This window comes from Hyla sarda, chromosome 8 (genome assembly GCF_029499605.1).
Source record: "Hyla sarda isolate aHylSar1 chromosome 8, aHylSar1.hap1, whole genome shotgun sequence".
Taxonomy (NCBI): domain Eukaryota; kingdom Metazoa; phylum Chordata; class Amphibia; order Anura; family Hylidae; genus Hyla; species Hyla sarda.
In genome coordinates, this window is record NC_079196.1 from 233,486,734 (window position 1) to 233,504,835 (window position 18,102).

The 18,102-nt window shown below is 42.8% G+C and overlaps 1 protein-coding gene across 1 annotated transcript; it reads right to left on the reverse strand.

Annotated features, from left to right (window-relative positions):
• Positions 1-480: 480 nt before the first annotated feature.
• Positions 481-1,425, reverse strand: LOC130285395 (olfactory receptor 10AG1-like). The gene has a single exon (XM_056536755.1). It carries the CDS (start codon positions 1,423-1,425, stop codon positions 481-483), a length of 945 nt encoding a protein of 314 aa, XP_056392730.1.
• Positions 1,426-18,102: the final 16,677 nt, after the last annotated feature.

The window sequence follows — 18,102 nt, forward strand, 5'->3', positions numbered from 1 at the left end:
AGATCACTGGTCTACTCCTTGTTACAGAATTGTGGGGATTGTGGAAAAGTGTGTCTTCTGTTTTCTGTCAACCACAGGGTGACGAATAAGAGAGAAAACCAAGAAGTGATCAGATACATGGGGGAGAAGAAGAGTCCAAAAATGGAGGTCATTACCTATAATATAGCACGTTGTCCTCCTGTACATATGTATGCAGTATATATGTGAGTTCACCAACTATGCTCCATGATAAAACCACTTGTGTGTAGGGTTTAGCAGAATGTTGTCTGTAGTGAGGTCTTCATAGTTCTATCCTAGGGAATCAGTCGACTGAAGAAAGGGTAAGAACGGTGTAGAAAAGAAGATGAAGAAGAAGGAGGAGGAAGTAGGAAAAAGATTAAGAAGATAAAGAAGGAGAAAACAAAGAAGAGAAAGTAAAAGAGAGCAGAATGACCACTAATATGGCATAGTGATACTTAGTTAGAAAGACATAAACCAGATTCAGTAGCTGATTCCATTCATTTTGCTGGGAATCTTGGTCATGAGCTTCCTTATGGCGGTCTTCATCTCCTTGTTCCTCAGACTATAGATAAGGGGATTTATAGCTGGTATCACAATACAATAAAACAGAGATATCATCCTGTCGTTGTCATCAGACCCATAAGTGCCCAAGCGTAGATAGGTAAACATGGCGGTGCCGTAGAATAAGAAGACAGATATCAAGTGTGAGCTGCACGTGGACAGAGCTTTGTGCCGCTTTTCTGAGGAATGAATGAGAAGAATGGAGCTCAGGATTTTAACGTATGAGCAGAGGATGAGAAGGAATGGGATCCCAGCTGCACACATACAGGAGACAAACAGTAGGAGCTCATTGATGAACGTGTTGGTACAAGCCAAGTTAAGAAGTGAAGGATTGTCACAGAAGAAGTGGGCAATACGATTGGACCCACAATATGGCAAACTAAAGATGTAACTTGTTTGTACTAAAGACACCAAAGATCCAATAACCCAAGATCCTATAGTCAACTTATGACACATCTTAGGGCTCATCACCAAGGTGTACTGCAATGGGTGACAGATGGCCATGTACCGGTCAAAGGCCATAACCCCAAGAAAGACACATTCTGATACTCCAATGCAAAAAAAGAAAAACATCTGAGAGGCACAGGCCACAAATGAGATGGTCCGTTCCTTTGAAAGGAAGTTCTCCAAGACTTTAGGAACAGTGACTGTAGTTAAACAAAGTTCATGGAAAGATAAATTCCTCAGAAAGAAATACATAGGAGTTTTAAGAATTGGTTCAAAGGATACGGACAATATGATGAGGCCATTACCGATTATTGTCAGAATGTAGGAGCACAGAAAGAAGGAGAATATTATGGCCTGTAATGATGGCGGAAGATCAGAGAACCCAAGGAGGAAGAACTCAGTAACATTCCTCTGCATGTCTCTTCCTGTTACCATAAATTTATGTCTCTCCTGCCACTCTGTGAACACGTAGAAGTGCGGATCATGAATATCAATTTACTTAATAAAGACATCTTAACGTATGTTGTTATTTTATTTTTATTTTTTTTTACCTCTTCTTATAGCCAAAACACTTTACATTTTTCAACTAAAAACTCATAGGAGGCTTCGGGTATTTTTAGGGCACCAGTTGTACTATGTAATGTCCACCAATCATTTTACCACAAGATTTACGGCAGACAAAAAATAAATTATTTGTGAAAAGTTTTTGCCATTTTACAATTTCGGGGGTTTTTGTTTTAACGCAGAGCACTTTCAGTAAAAGTTACTCATTGGCCCTGATTTACTAAGAGTGTTGTGTAGGTTTCCTTGTGGGTTTTAAAGGAAAACTGTCAGCTTTCTCCCCCCCGCACTAACCAGCGATACTGGCTGGTAGTACGGGGGACGCTGATCAGTTTGATCCTTACCGTGCCCGGATCCACTGCGCCGTTCGGCCTTAATCTTCTATTATTGGTATATTCAAATGAGGTGTTAACTGGCACTCTGACGTCAGTGCCGCCTGCCGCAGCGCCGCACAGCTCAACAATATTCCTCCCCTCTCTCTTTTTTTTTTGAACAAATTTTAATTAAATTTTCAGTGTTACAAACAGACATCAAATATAGATGGCTAATTTCAGGTATCACTGGAGCAGAGCCATAATAACAATCAATTAACAATAAACCATAAACCCCACACAGCTGGTAGAAAACCCAAATGGGAATGCGAGGCGGTATCACAGCAATCGTTTGCCACGCATAAACTAGGCGTGTGGTACATGTAACGCATTAGTATTCAGGGTCAAGAGGTAAGTTGTAATGGCCCCAGTGTATTACCCAAGACCCCAAGACAGTAACAGTCTGTCGAGCTAAAAGGCTTTACTATGTCCTCTATTTCAGCTAAAGTGTAGTGTGCAACAAAAAAGTCTTGCCATTTGGCGAAATACTTTGCTGTGTTTGTGTTCTTGTGTCGTTCAGTATCAAGCCTATCTATCCCACATAACAGTTTAAGTTGCGATATGACCATGGGAATGGTGGGAACAGAAGGGGAGAGCCATGCGGCGAAGATACACCTAAGTGCCACTAAGAGGACAATGTGGACTAGCTGGAGTGTCTTGGCGGGGCCTTGGCCGGTCAAGTCAGGGGGTCTAAACTGGTGAAACAGTAGGGCTCTTGGTGTATGCGGTAATGACACTTTCCATTTCTCTCTGATATATGATATAATCATATGCCAATACCTTTCTTTATGGGGGCACGTCCAAACTCCATGCCACATACTTGTCAAAGGGGTAGAACATTTAGGACAGGCAGTAATACGATCGGGGAAATCAGGGGAAGGCAGTATGTTAAATCCATATAAAGCCTTATGGGCCAATTTGTAGTAGGTTTCATGCCATCTCTCATTAATAATACATTTGCGGATGATGTTCCACCCATTCAAGATACATTCCGAAATGTCATCTCCCGGCACCCATGAGGTCCACGCAGAAAAAATAGAAGAGGGTGCAAATTTCAAAAGAACTCTCCTGAGGGATGTGTAGATCATGGAGATGGACAATTTACGTGGTTCCGAACCAATAAGACAATCTAATTCGTTCTCTGTGGCCTCTGTGGACAGGTCACGCAATCGACTAATGAAGAAGGAGTGAATCTGTTGTATAGGCAAAGCATGAGACGGGGGAAGGTTGTGTAGGGAGAATAGTGTGGTTGGTGGGAGCCAGCGTTTTTGAGTAACGTCCATAAAGTGTTTGGCCTTCGTGAGGCCTCTTTCTGACCAAAGGTCGAGCACCCTAGGAGGAAGTCCTTGGGGAAACTCTGGATGTTTCGCCAGTGGTAAGTGTTTGGACAAAAGCTGACAGTTTTCCTTTAACTCCCTACAATTTTATTTATTTTATTATTCCACGGTATTTACTAAGGTTTCCATACATTTTCCACTTTCCCTACATTTTCCTTTCTTTACACATTCTCTGATCTGTTGGGTTTTCCTCAGCTCAAATCCACCATATTTTCTGTGGAAACCTAAGTAAATATGTTGTTTTTTTGAGAAAATGCCGGGAGCACGCCGCTTTTCGGGTCCTGCTCCATGTCTACCTGCTGCTGATGAGTAGCTTCGCTATGCGGCTGAAGGAAGCTACTTATCAGCGACTGTAGACTCAGGCTGCTGCTGATTGAGCCGGTACTGCTCCTGCCACCTCTCCCCTCCCCAGCAGCCGTGGCAGTGGGAGGTGAGCACAGAGGGCCCCCCAAGTCAGACCTGCGAGTGGATGGACCATGTGGCCGATAGGCATCGGCCAACCGACAACGTAGAAGCTCCCTGAAGTAGGTCAGTTTGTCCTCCCTCTCAGTGGGTGTAAAAAAGGCCCCCATTCTGGGCTGGTAGCGAGGGTCTAATAAGGTGGAGATCCAGAAGTCATCGCGCTGACGAGTTTTGACAATTTGGGGGTCACTACGCAAGCAACTCAGCATGCATCGTGCCATTTGTGACAGTGACTCGCTGGGACTACCTGCCTCCATCTCCACTTCATACTGCCACGGTGTGTCTGGGTCCTCTGTCTCGCCTCCCTCGTAATAACCCTCCAGCTCCCCTGGCTGCTCCTGCTCCTCCTCTCCTGTCCAATGACCAGAAACACCGGCCATCTTATCCACCGTAAACTGCGCTCCACTCTGCCCCTCATCATCCTCCTCCAGTTCATCCCCCACAGGACTCATGTAGCCTTCTGATGTAGTCGCAACGTCTCCATTGCCGTGACCAGCCATGTTTTCAATCATTTTTTGGAGTAAATGTAGGAGTGGAATTACGTTGTTCATGGCGTAATTCGAGTGACTAACAAAAAATGTGGCTTCCTCAAAGGGCCTCAGCAAACGGCAGGTGTCACGTATGAGCTGCCACTCTTTCACATTGAAGTTACACAGGGGAGTACTCCTATCTGCTTGGATCATCAAAAAATCCGTGATGGCTTTTCTTTGTTCGTATAGTCTGTCCAACATATGGAGGGTGGAATTCCAACGTGTGGCAACGTCACAAATGAGACTATGTTGTGGGATACCGTTCTGACGCTGCAGCTCAAGCAAAGTGTGCTTGGCAGTGTACGAGTGGCTGAAGTGCATGCACAGTTTCCTTGCCATTGTCAGGACGTCTTGCAAATGGGGTGAAGACTTGATGAACTTCTTGACAACCAGATTCAACATGTGTGCCATGCAGGGCGAATGGTTCACACTTCCTTGTCGCAGCGCGGCCACGATGTTCTTCCCATTGTCGGTCACCATGGTTCCCATTTCCAGATTTCGTGGAGTAAGCCATACTCGGATTTCTTCCCTAATGAACTTTAGCAGTTCCTCCCCTGTGTGACTCCGTTCGCCAAGGCAAACCATGTGAAGGACGGCTTGACACCGCTGTGCCCTACACACGTGGTACGATGAAGGGCCACCGAGATTTGGATGTGCAGTGGAGGCCGAGGACACGGGGGAGGAGGAGGCGCACAATGTAAAAGGACCAACTGCCTGGGAGCGAGAGCGTGGAGGAGGAAGCGGTGTGACATGTCCAAGTTGCTGTTGTGGCTGTGCAGGAACCACATTTACCCAGGGGGCCGTAAAAGACAAGTATTGTCCCTGCCAGTAGTTACAGATCCAGATGTCGGCACTGCCGTGCACTTTTGAACACACCGACAGGGTCAAGGACTGGCCCACCTTCTCTTGTACAAACTTATGCAGTGATGGCACTGCCTTCTTCGCAAAGAAATGACGGCTTGGGACTCTCCACCTCGGCTCGGCACAAGCCATCAATTCCCTGAAAGCTGCAGAGTCCACCAGTTGGAAAGGGAGGGACTGCAACACCAGCAACTTGGACAGGAGGACATTCAACTTCTGCACCGTTGGATGAGTGGGCGCATACTGTTGTCTCTTGGACATGGCTTCGCCAATCGATTGTTGGCGGAATGGCTGACAAAAAGCGGAAGAAGCAGGAGCGCCAGAAGGAGGGTTTGACACAATGCTCCCTTCAGCTGAGGTGGTGGAGCCTTGGCTGGATGACGGAGGGAGCGGATGGCCACTGGGTGATGCGGCAGGCTGGACCACTACATCGGAGCCACGGTTATCCCAGGCCGCTTTATGGTGGCAAATCATGTGTTGACGCAGGCCCGTGGTGCCGAGATTGGGACCCTGGCCACGCTTCACTTTCTGCCCACAGATTTTGCATGTGACTACGCTAAGGTCCTCCGGATTCTTTATGAATAACAACCACACCGCAGAGTAGCTCATTTTCCCACCCGCAGTCCGCACTATTTGACTGTTATTGGTGCCGTCTCCAGGAACCCCTGTTCCACTACCTCCCAGAATGGTAGCTTGCCGCGAAGCAGGTGGTCTCCCCCTGGCACGTTTGGCTCCTGAATTTCCACTACATCCACCACCACACTGATTGCCAGCCGTGCTACCGCCTTGCTGCCTCATAGACAAAGAGCAGATCTCTTCTCCTGATGATGATGAAGCCCGGCTTCTGCACCCGGCTCCCAATTGCGATCTGCTTTATCATCATCAAAAGATGTGTGTATGTCACTGATGTCCTTCTCATGTTCCACAACAGTGTCTGCCTCAGGACCCTGAACAATTGAAACACCGCCACCCACGTCACTCTCCGTATCAATACTTGGCCGTCTTGTGGAGCAAGGGACGCATGTCTCCTCACATTCTTGGCTGCCCATTAGCTGCTGACTGTCCTCTATTTCATCGTCCTCGCTAAATAGTGGAGCTGAACCCAAAGCATGAGATACTTCTTTGGGAGAGGGAACAGCATAGGACAAAGGCAATGGGATTACAGGGACTGCTCCCGGGCCATGCAAACTGAGGGTTGTGCCTGAGGAACCCACCGACTCTTGACTGGGGTTGTCACATGTCGCTTGTGATGATGGGGATGAGTGTGCAAACCAATTGACGAGGAGAGATGGGTCGACGACACGACCGCTGGGTGTTAACGGGAGCTCAGGCCTATTGCTGCGACTCCTGCTGCCACTCGCCCCAAGTCTGCTGCCAACTCTGCCTGACGTATGTAGGCCTCTGCCCCTTCTCTGTGCACATCCTGGCACTTCCCTGCCTGACATACTTAGTGCGTTTATGAGGGTATAGAACAGCAGCAGGCGATTACTTACGGCTGTCCTTTCAAAGTATATAGGCCCTAGACAGAATAACAATTACTAAATAGTACACTCCTTTGTTGTATGTATGCCCTTTGCAATGATGAGCGCACTGGTATGCGTATTTCTACGCAGGAGAAATGTTTTTTTTCTTTAATACACCGGCAGGTGTATAACGTGTGGTATAACACTGAATTTAGCACAGAGACTAAAAAAAAGGTAGTATATAGTACACTATTTGGTTGTATTTAGGCCCTTTGCATTGATAAGGCCACAGTTAAGCGTATTTGTACGCAGGAAAAACTTTTTTTTTCTTTAATACACCGGCAGGTGTATAACGTGTGGTATAACACTGAATTTAGCACAGAGACAGAGTAACAGGTGAAAAATGGTAAAAAGGCACTAAAGTCCACACTAATATGACTTATTTCTGAACAGCAGCAGGACCCAACTAGGAAGCACCACAGAATTTTTTTTTTTTTTTACAGGGATTAAACCCTAAATTGAACTCTGTCACACAATTGTGAGAATCAGATTTGTGGAGCAACAGAAAAAATTCAATTGGGCTGAAAAAAGAGGAGATTAGATGCTCCATCCAGGTAAAACAGCTGTGAGATCTATGACGCAGGTGACTGCTGTTCCGCACCTCTATGCCTGCTATATGGAGTAAGGAGAATACGAGGTTTTGCTAGAATCGTTCTCGGTCAGAACTGCAGCAACACTGGGCCCTGTGTCTTTCCCTAATGCTGATGTCAACGCTACTCGTAGCGGTCGGATTCTGTATAACGCCGTTGTATGCGATCAGCACACAGACGTGCAGTCACTTCCTTTCCCTATCTCGTGCATAGAAGAAATGACCAGAGGGAATATGGCCACCGATTATATAGGGGCTGTTACATCACAGGGGTCAGTGAACACTGATAGGCTACATCTGACATGTGATTCAGGGTCAGCCCGCCTACCTTCATTCCCGCCGCTGTTTCCTACCCTCCCATAATCCCCTGCCCCATGTACTCACATGTGGATCCACCATCTTAGGTCTCCAATAGCCTGGAACGCTGTAAAATGGAGTTTAATGAAGCGATTCGTGCAATAGAATCGCGGCGATATTCCTTTTCGTTGCAAATCGAATTTTTCATGAAATTCGTAACGAATTCGGGTTTGTCAACTTCGATTCGCTCATCTCTACCCGTGATGTATGAATGAGGCCTCGTTAGGAGTCTGTACATTGGAACCCCACGCGATCACCGGGCCAGCACCCCGGCATTCTGAACATCTATGTTCAGGACGCCGGTTTCGGCCTTTCGTGTTCGTGGTTTCACACCATGCCCTCTCCATTCATGTCCATGGGAGGAGGCATAATGGCAGTGTACTTCTGCTCCACAGCCACCACGCCCCCTACCATAGACATGAATAGATGAGGTATGGCATGACATCAGAAACAAGGAAGCTTGAAGCCGGCATTCTAAACATAAATCTTAAGAACGCCAGCCTGGAGATCGCGGGAGGTCCCAGTAGCCAGACCCCCTGAGATCAGACATCTTATCCCGTATCCTTTGGCTAAGGGATAAGATGTCTAGGGGCAGATTACTCCTTTGCCTATGCTTTCTGCATAGATCCAATGCCATAAAAATGATATCTAAACCAAACTAAATGCATATATATGGTCACAAACTAAAGCTCGTCATGTAGATACTGAAAAAGAACCAAGCTTAGTGTGTAGATACAGTAACATAGCTAATCTTATTGGAAATATATGACTTATTGTATAGATTAAATAACATAAGCAAACTTACTATGTAAATGGAGTGAAATAACCATGTATATTTTGTAGACTCAGTACTAAAACTAAGTTACAGTATAAGAACAAAACTTACTGCATAATGATGACAACAGAACATTTGGTAATTGAATGAACCTTCCTTCATATATGGGGCAATAGAACATAGCTTACTACATACATACAGTAGCAGAACCAGGCTTACTACATACATACAGTAACAGAACAAGGCTTACTACATACATACAGTAACAGAACCAGGCTTACTACATACATATAGTAACATGACCAGGCTTACTACATACATACAGTAACAGAACCAGGCTTACTACATACATACAGTAACAGAACCAGGCTTACTACATACATACAGTAACAGAACCAGGCTTACTACATACATACAGTAACAGGACCAGGCTTACTACATACAGTGACAGAACCAGGCTTACTACATACATACAGTAACAGGACCAGGCTTACTACATCCATACAGTAACAGGACCAGGCTTACTACATACAGTGACAGAACCAGGCTTACTACATACATAGAGTAACAGGACCAGGCTTAATACATACATACAGTAACAGAACCAGGCTTACTACATACATACAGTAACAGGATCAGGCTTAATACATATATACATACAGTAACAGGACCAGGCTTAAAACATAGATATTGTAACACCAGATTACTAGTTAAAGGGGTACTCCGCCCCTAGACATCTTATCCCCTATCGAAAGGATAGGGGATAAGATGTCAGATCGCGGGGGTCCCGCCGCTGATGACCCCCGGGATCTCAGCTGCAGCACCCACCTGTTACGGCTTCCGGCAGCGCTGGAGGCTCTCATCCTGATGCCTCACGACCATGGTAACGGGAGATTGTGACATCACGACTCCGCCCCGTGTGATGTCACGCCCCACCCCCTCAATGCAAGTCTATGGGAGGGGGCGTGGTGGCTGTCATGCCCCCTCCCATAGACTTGCATTGAGGGGCGGGGCATGATGTCACACGGGGGCGGAGTCTTGACGTCACAATCTCCCGTCACTGTGGTCGGGAGCCCAAGCCTCCAGCATTTCAGGAAGCCGCAACAGGTGGGTGCTGCAGCCGAGATCCCGTGGGTCACCAGCGGAGGGACCACCGCGATTTGACATCTTATCCCCTATCCTTTGGATAGGGGATAAGATGTCTTGGGGCGGAGTACCCCTTTAAACTATTGACAAGGCGAAAGGTAGGCCAGGGATAAATAAAGTCTTCATTTTATTAAGGAACTTCTGAATGTCATATACAAGTGACTAACAGGATAAAAAAAATAAAAACTTGCAAGGAGAGTGCAATATTGACACATTTCGTGTCCAGCGACACTTTCATGGAACTGGTTATCCAGATCTCCCTATCCATCTTTCTTCTTAAACTAATACATAACCAAGCATATTACAAACATGAAGTAATACAACAAGTTTGCTAAATAGATATGATAAGAGAGCTATTGCACAGAGGATATGATAACAGAACCAAGCATATTAAATATGTTCAGTAACAGAACCATGCTTACTTCACATTTATGTTGATGGGACACAGATACTCTACAGATGCAGAAACAAAACTATTCTTAACACATACAGTACCAGAGCCAAGATACTACAACAGAACCAGGCTTATTACTACATAAATAAGGTAACAGGAACACACTTACTATATACATAAAGTAACATAACTAACCTCATTGTTTAATATGGTATCTATACCAAACTTAGGACATAGTTTCAGTAGCAGAGCCAAGCTTACTGTATAGATATGGTAACAGATCCAATATTGCTACATAGATTCAATGGCATAGCACATTTTTGTATTGTTCACTATTAGTGCACAGTGAAACTAATGTTCCATTAAATTCTGGTACTGCTCTTCTTCCTTTCAGTGGATAGTGCCCTCATTAACCGCAGACTGCGGGATTTTTTCTATTAACTATTTGATGCCTCTCATCTACTGATACGACACTACTGCCAGGGGAATAATGACACATACCATAAACTCACAGTGTGTTCTATATGTCTACTTTATTCCATAAGCATTACAGAACCTCTAGATCCAGGCAAATATATTTTTTAAGGGGTGGGAGTATTTTTTAACCCCTTAAAATCTCCAGATTTATCATATCTGACTCCTGTCCCACTTTAGTTGTGATAACTTTTGGGATGCTCCTTTAACTAAACCAAGTGTTTCTGAGATCGTTTTTTTTTTTTTCATGACACATTATACTTAGTAGTAAACTTTGGATGATACATTCAGCATTCTATGGGAAAAACTACAAAATTACATGAAAAATTTGAATAAGTTACCTTTCTCTGAATTCCACATTATCTGCTGGTAAGAAATATAGTCATGTAATACACTGCTCAAAAAATAAAGGTAACACTTACACAACACAATGCAACTCCAAGTCACTGACACTTGTGTGAAATCCCACTGTCCACTCAGGAAGAACACTGACAATCAATTTCACATGGGACAGACAACAGGTGGAAATTATAGGTAATTAGCAAGACACCCCCAATAAAGGAGTGGTTTTGCAGGTGTTGACCACAGACCACTTCTCAGTTCCTATGTTTCCTGGCTGATGTTTTGGTCACTTTTGAATCCTGGTGGTGCATTCACTCTAGTGGTAGCATGAGACGGAGTCTACAACCCACACAAGTGGCTCAGGTAGTGCAGCTCATCCAGGATGGCACATCAATGCGAGCTGTGGCAAGAAGGTTTGCTGTGTCTGTCAGCGTAGTGTCCAGAGCATGGAGGCACTACCAGGAGACAGGCCAGTACATCCGGAGACGTGGAGGAGGCAGTAGGAGGGCAACAACCCAGCAGCAGGACTGCTACCTCCGCCTTTGTTCAAGGAGGAGCAGGAGGAGCACTGCTAGAGCCCTGCAAAATGACCTCCAGCAGGTCACAAATGTGCATGTGTCCACTCAAATGGTCAGAAACAGACTCCATAAGGGTGGTATCAGGGCCCCACTTCCACAGGTGGGGGTTGTGCTTACAGCCCAAAACCGTGCAGGACGTTTGGCATTTACCAGAGAACACCAAGATTGGTAAATTCACCACTGGCGCCCTGTGCTCTTCACAGATGAAAGCAGGTTCACACTGAGCACATGTGACAGACATGACAGAGTCTGGAGACGCCGTGGAGAGCGTTCTGCTGCCTGCATCATCCTCCAGCATGACTGATTTTGCGGTGGGTCCGTTATGGTGTGGGGTGGCATTTCTTTGGGGGGCCGCACAGCCCTCCATGTGCTTGCCAAAGGTATCCTGACTGCCATTAGGTACCGAGATGAGATCCTGAGACCCCTTGTGAGACCTTATGCTGGTGCGGTTGGCCCTGGGTTCCTCCTAATACAAGACAATGCTAGACCTCATGTGGCTGGAGTGTGTCAGCAGTTCCTACAAGAGGAAGGCATTGATGCTATGGACTGGCCGCCCGTTCCCCTGAATCTGATTGAGCACATCTGGGACGTCTCGCTCCATCCACCACAGACTGTCCAGGAGTTGGCGGATGCTTTAGTCCAGGTCTGGGAGGACATCCCTCAGGAGACCATCCTCCACCTCATCAGGAGCATGCCCAGGCGTTGTAGGGAGGTCATACGGGCACGTGGAGGCCACACACACTGCTGAGCCTCATTGTTACTTGTATTAAGGACATTACATAAAGTTGGATCAGCCTGTAGTGGGGTTTTCCACTTTGATTTTGAGTGTGACTCCATATCCAGACCTCCATGGGTTGATACATTTGATTTCCATTGATAATTTTTGTGTAATTTTGATGTCAGCGCATTCAACTATGTAACGATGAAAGTATTTCATAGGATTAGTTCATTCATTCAGATCTAGGATGTGTTATCTTAGTGTTTAGTGTATAAATTTGTTATTTTCTTAATGTTGGCATCAATTGTTTAATGTCTTTTTACTTTTTAGGACATGAAGGGGCTTTCTAAGGGACTATGCAATCTGCTGATGGCACATACAGTATAATTCTCTGCAGCACAGATCTGAGCCTGATCAGCTTCTGTAGTCAGGACACCGGAGGCCATTTAACCATCCACACCCCATGATCACTTTATAGGGCACTGATATAGAACAGAGGACACCCCCCTCCCTCTAGAACCCTGCTAGATACTGCCGTCACAACACTAAAGGGTTAACTGTTAGAATCAGAGTTCATCTCCTCTCTTAGAAGTTGTGTGGATGACAACAGCAAAGATGCCCTGCTGGTACCATCAATGAAAAAAATAATAATAATAGTGTAGTGTATTATAGTGTAGTAATAGTGTAGGGAAGTATTAGTTTAGTGTAATATGGCTGTAAGACCAGTGTAGTGTAGTATAGTATAGTATAGTAAAAGTGTAGTGTAGTATTGTAAAAGTGTAGGGTAGTATAGTAAAAGTGTAGTGTAGTATAGTATAGTAAAAGTGTAGTGTAGTATAGTATAGTAAAAGTGTAGTGTAGTATAGTATAGTAAAAGTGTAGTGTAGTGTAGTATAGTATAGTAAAAGTGTAGTGTAGTATAGTATAGTAAACATTTAGTGTAGTATAGTATAGTAAAAGTGTAGTGTAGTTTAGTATAGTAAAAGTGTATTGTAGTATAGTATAGTAAAAGTGTAGTGTAGTATAGTATAGTAAAAGTGTAGTGTAGTATAGTATAGTAAAAGTGTAGGGTAGTATAGTATAGTAAAAGTGTAGTGTAGTATAGTATAGTAAGAGTGTAGTGTAGTATAGTATAGTAAAAGTGTAGTGTAGTATAGTATAGTAAAAGTGTAGTGTAGTATAGTATAGTAAAAGTGTAGTGTAGTATAGTATAGTAAAAGTGTAGGGTAGTATAGTATAGTAAAAGTGTAGTGTAGTATAGTATAGTAAAAGTAAGCAAAAACAGAATGTCCAGCGCGAATGGGAAGGAACTGGATGTTTATTCCAATAGCCAGAAAGACACGTGGAACATGACAAGGTGACGCGTTTCGGTCCTAAAGTTGGACCTTAGTCATACTAAGTCATGACTAAGGTCCAACTTTAGGACCGAAACGCGTCACCTTGTCATGTTCCACGTGTCTTTCTGGCTATTGAAATAAACATCCAGTTCCTTCCCATTCGCGCTGGACATTCTGTTTTTGGTTGCTAGTTTCAGTGGGTGTTGCCCACGCCGGTCCTGGCGCGACGGGCTGAGGGAGTGAGCTGGACTATACACTTCTTTGTCTGCAGTATAGTAAAAGTGTAGTGTAGTACAGTATAGTAAAAGTGTAGTGTAGTATAGTATAGTAAAAGTGTAGGGTAGTATAGTATAGTAAAAGTGTAGTGTAGTATAGTATAGTAAAAGTGTAGTGTAGTATAGTATAGTAAAAGTGTAGTGTAGTATAGTATAGTAAAAGTGTAGTGTAGTATAGTATAGTAAAAGTGTAGTGTAGTATAGTATAGTAAAAGTGTAGTGTAGTATAGTATAGTAAAAGTGTAGTGTAGTATAGTATAGTAAAAGTGTAGGGTAGTATAGTATAGTAAAAGTGTAGTGTAGTATAGTATAGTAAAAGTGTAGTGTAGTATAGTATAGTAAAAGTGTAGGGTAGTATAGTATAGTAAAAGTGTAGTGTAGTATAGTATAGTAAAAGTGTAGTGTAGTATAGTATAGTAAAAGTGTAGTGTAGTATAGTATAGTAAAAGTGTAGTGTAGTATAGTATAGTAAAAGTGTAGTGTAGTATAGTATAGTAAAAGTGTAGTGTAGTATAGTATAGTAAAAGTGTAGGGTAGTATAGTATAGTAAAAGTGTAGTGTAGTATAGTATAGTAAGAGTGTAGTGTAGTATAGTATAGTAAAAGTGTAGTGTAGTATAGTATAGTAAAAGTGTAGTGTAGTATAGTATAGTAAAATGTAGTGTAGTATAGTATAGTAAAAGTGTAGTGTAGTATAGTATAGTAAAAGTGTAGGGTAGTATAGTATAGTAAAAGTGTAGTGTAGTATAGTATAGTAAAAGTGTAGTGTAGTATAGTATAGTAAGAGTGTAGTGTAGTATAGTATAACAAAAATGTGTAGTGTAGTATAGTATAGTAAAAGTGTAGTGTAGTATAGTATAATAAAAGTGTAGTGTAGTATAGTATAATAAAAGTGTAGTGTAGTACAGTATAGTAAAAGTGTAGGGTAGTATAGTATAATAAAAGTGTAGTGTAGTATAGTATAGTAAGAGTGTAGTATAGTATAGTATAGTAAAAGTGTAGGGTAGTATAGTATAGTAAAAGTGTAGTGTAGTATAGTAAAAGTGTAGTATAGTATAGTATAGTATAGTAAAAGTGTAGTGTAGTATAGTATAATAAAAGTGTAATGTAGTATAGTATAGTAAACGTTTAGGGTAGTAAAGCTGTATTATTAGTGCAGTGTTGTGTAGTATAGTAATAGTGTAGTGTAGTAAAGCGCCAGTATGAGTGCAGTGTAGTGTAGTATAGTAAAAGTGTAGGGTAGTATAGTATAGTAAAAGTGTAGTGTAGTATAGTAAAAGTGTAGTATAGTATAGTATAGTATAGTATAGTAAAAGTGTAGTGTAGTATAGTATAATAAAAGTGTAATGTAGTATAGTATAGTAAACGTTTAGGGTAGTAAAGCTGTATTATTAGTGCAGTGTTGTGTAGTATAGTAATAGTGTAGTGTAGTATAGTAAAAGTGTAGGGTAGTATAGTATAGTAAAAGTGTAGTGTAGTATAGTAAAAGTGTAGTATAGTATAGTATAGTATAGTAAAAGTGTAGTGTAGTATAGTATAATAAAAGTGTAATGTAGTATAGTATAGTAAAAGTTTAGGGTAGTAAAGCTGTATTATTAGTGCAGTGTTGTGTAGTATAGTAATAGTGTAGTGTAGTAAAGCACCAGTATTAGTCTAGTGTAGTTGTAACATATCTGTTCCTTTCTCAGCTTATGGGTCTCAGGGGCCACTCAGGTGCAGACATTTTCTTTTTTTGGGACAATCCCTACTATGTGGCTTCAGCTCTGATCTGCTGATTGTTCCTCATCCCTGGAGGCTGCTCCCTGGCAGTAATGTGGAGGGGCCCATGTCTGACCGTGCTCTGGGGTCCTATGAATTCTACCCCACATATCATGAGTGTTCCCATACATGGGTCTCTTCATAGAAGAAAAAAAGCTGAAAACCCAGAATCCATCATCACATAAGGCTACACACATAAACCTCCAGTATGAGATCATAGCAAAAATAACAGAGAGTGACCCAGAGATAGAGTCGTCATGGTGTGGACCCTCCAGCCCCAGATCCTGCCCTCACACCCGGTCCCTGCAGCAGAAGGAGTTTCTCTTATAAGATATAATGAACTGTCCTGATCCCTACATCACTTACCTGTGTGGCTGAGCAGAGCAGCAGCCGCCCAACACCTCAGCTGCCTGTATAGTCCTGCCCGTCCTCTGGGGTCTATTCTCAGGGGCCACACCGGTTCTGCTCTAATTGTATCATCTTAGAAATTACCAATAATTAGGATAATGATCATATATGGAACACGCCCAGGAAACTTACGAAGAGAGATCTCCAACTTATTAACATGCATATTATTTGCAGGGTAAAGTTAGAGGACAACCAGATCAACTAATAACAGTTCGGCAGATGGTGACTTAATGGGCACTCTTGTTAAAACTAATTTTTGCTATTCCACTCCTTGTGGTAAATGAGAACTCTTTCTAATGTACTTAAAAAATGTTTTATTTGTGTTTAAAAAAGCTGCCACTAGGTGTCTGCCTACTTGTCCAGAGCACATTTCCCCCCATCTCTTGCACAGACTGTGGACTCCTGCTGGCCTGCAGAATTTCAGAATCAGGAAATGTAGTGTGGAGTGCTAAGGGGAGTGTGTGCAGCCTTATCCAATCATAGCTCATCTCACACTGAACTGCTCTGGCTCTGTGTAGCAGAGTGAGTTCAGAAAGCCAGGGCTATGAAAGCCCTAAGATTGACTGTGATTGGTATGTGGTGATGGGTGACCGCTCTGTGGGTGGGTTCCTATGTCTGGTACTGCTGCTGCATGTGCTACTGGCACCTACATCCTTACTGGCAGATGACGTGGCATGGGTTCTCCCTTTTACACTTTTTTTACACTATCATCTACTCCTCTTTTTTTCAGACTTGTGTATTATGTCACAGTGTAAATGTATGCTTGATACTAAACAACAAAATGTTAGGTGGCACCATCAATTAAATAAAAAATCTCTCCATTGCACAGTGCTATGAACAACAGTGTTTAAAGTATCACACGGACACAGGCTGGAGTATAAATGGAACATTGACTGAAAAGCAATTTTTTTGTAAAAAAGTTAAAGAGGACCTGTGATTAACCCCAAAGAATTTACAGCTTTGGTTACCCTGATCACACAGCTTTTTACAGTTTCTTGGAATCAGTCAGATGGACGTAAACTCAATTTTAAAAATGGGAGAGACTATCAGGTGATGGGCGGGGTTATACAGTTGGGCATACACATCCTAACTGTATTATTCTGCCCATCCTGATAATCACTCGTATTATTAAAATTAAGTTCACGCCCATCTGACTATTCCCTGAATGATCAAAATATAACCCCACATATCAGGGGATTGGGAGGGTGTATCAAGAACATGTAAGAATGTGGGTGATCAGGGCGTACTAAGATATTGTATTAAAATCCAATTTTTGGAGGGTTGGCCACAGTTCCTCTTTAACTCCTGAACGACGCAGGACATATATTTAGGTCTTGCGCCGGCTCCTGCGATATAACTCTGGGTCACGCAAGCTATCAATGGCTGGGACCCACGGCTAATACCAAACCGATTGCGGTGATCAAAGTTGATCGCTGCGTATAAAGTGAAAGTAAAACCTTCCCGGCAGCTCAGTCGGGGTGATCGGGACCACCGCGGTGAAACCTCGGTGTCCCCATCAGCTGTAGGGACATGAGGAGGATCCCTACCTGCCTCCTCATTGTCCGATTGTCGATTCACTGCTCTGTGCCTGAGATCCTGACAGGAGCAGTGGAGAGCAGATAACACTGAACAATGCAATGCTATGGCACAGCATTGATCAGTGTATTGAACCAGTGTAATGCATGTTATAGTCCCCTATGGGAGCTATAACATTGCAAAAAAAAGTGTAAAAAATTGTTAATAAATGTGATTTAACTCCTTCCCTAATAAAGTTTGAATTACTCCCCTTTTCCAGTGGAAAAAAAAAATAATTATAAAAATAAATATAAACATATGTGGTATTGCTGCGTGTGTAAATCTCCAAACTATAAAAATATATTGTTAATTAAACCGCATGGTCATTTGCGTACACGTAAAAAAATTCTGAAGTCCATGATAGCGTATTTTTGTCACTTTTTATACCATAAAAAAATGAATAAAAGATGATCAAAAAGTCCCATCAAAACAAAAATGGTACCTATAAAAACTTCAGAACACGGCACAAAAAATTTGCCCCCTTGTGAGCCCTTTCTGTATGCAAGAAAAATAAAAAAGTTATAGGGGTCAGAAGAGGACATTTTTAAACGTATTCATTTTCCTGCATGTAGTTATGATTTTTACAAGAAGTAAAACAAGATCAAACCTATATAAGTAGGGGATCATTTTAATCATATGCACCTACAGAATTAACATAAGGTGTCATTTTACAGAAAAATGCACTGCGTAGAAACGGAAGCCCCTAAAAGTTACAAAATGGCGT

Bases quoted from the DNA above. Each gene is read 5' to 3' on its own strand.
- LOC130285395 (XM_056536755.1), bottom strand. From the start codon at position 1,425: ATGCAGAGGAATGTTACTGAGTTCTTCCTCCTTGGGTTCTCTGATCTT.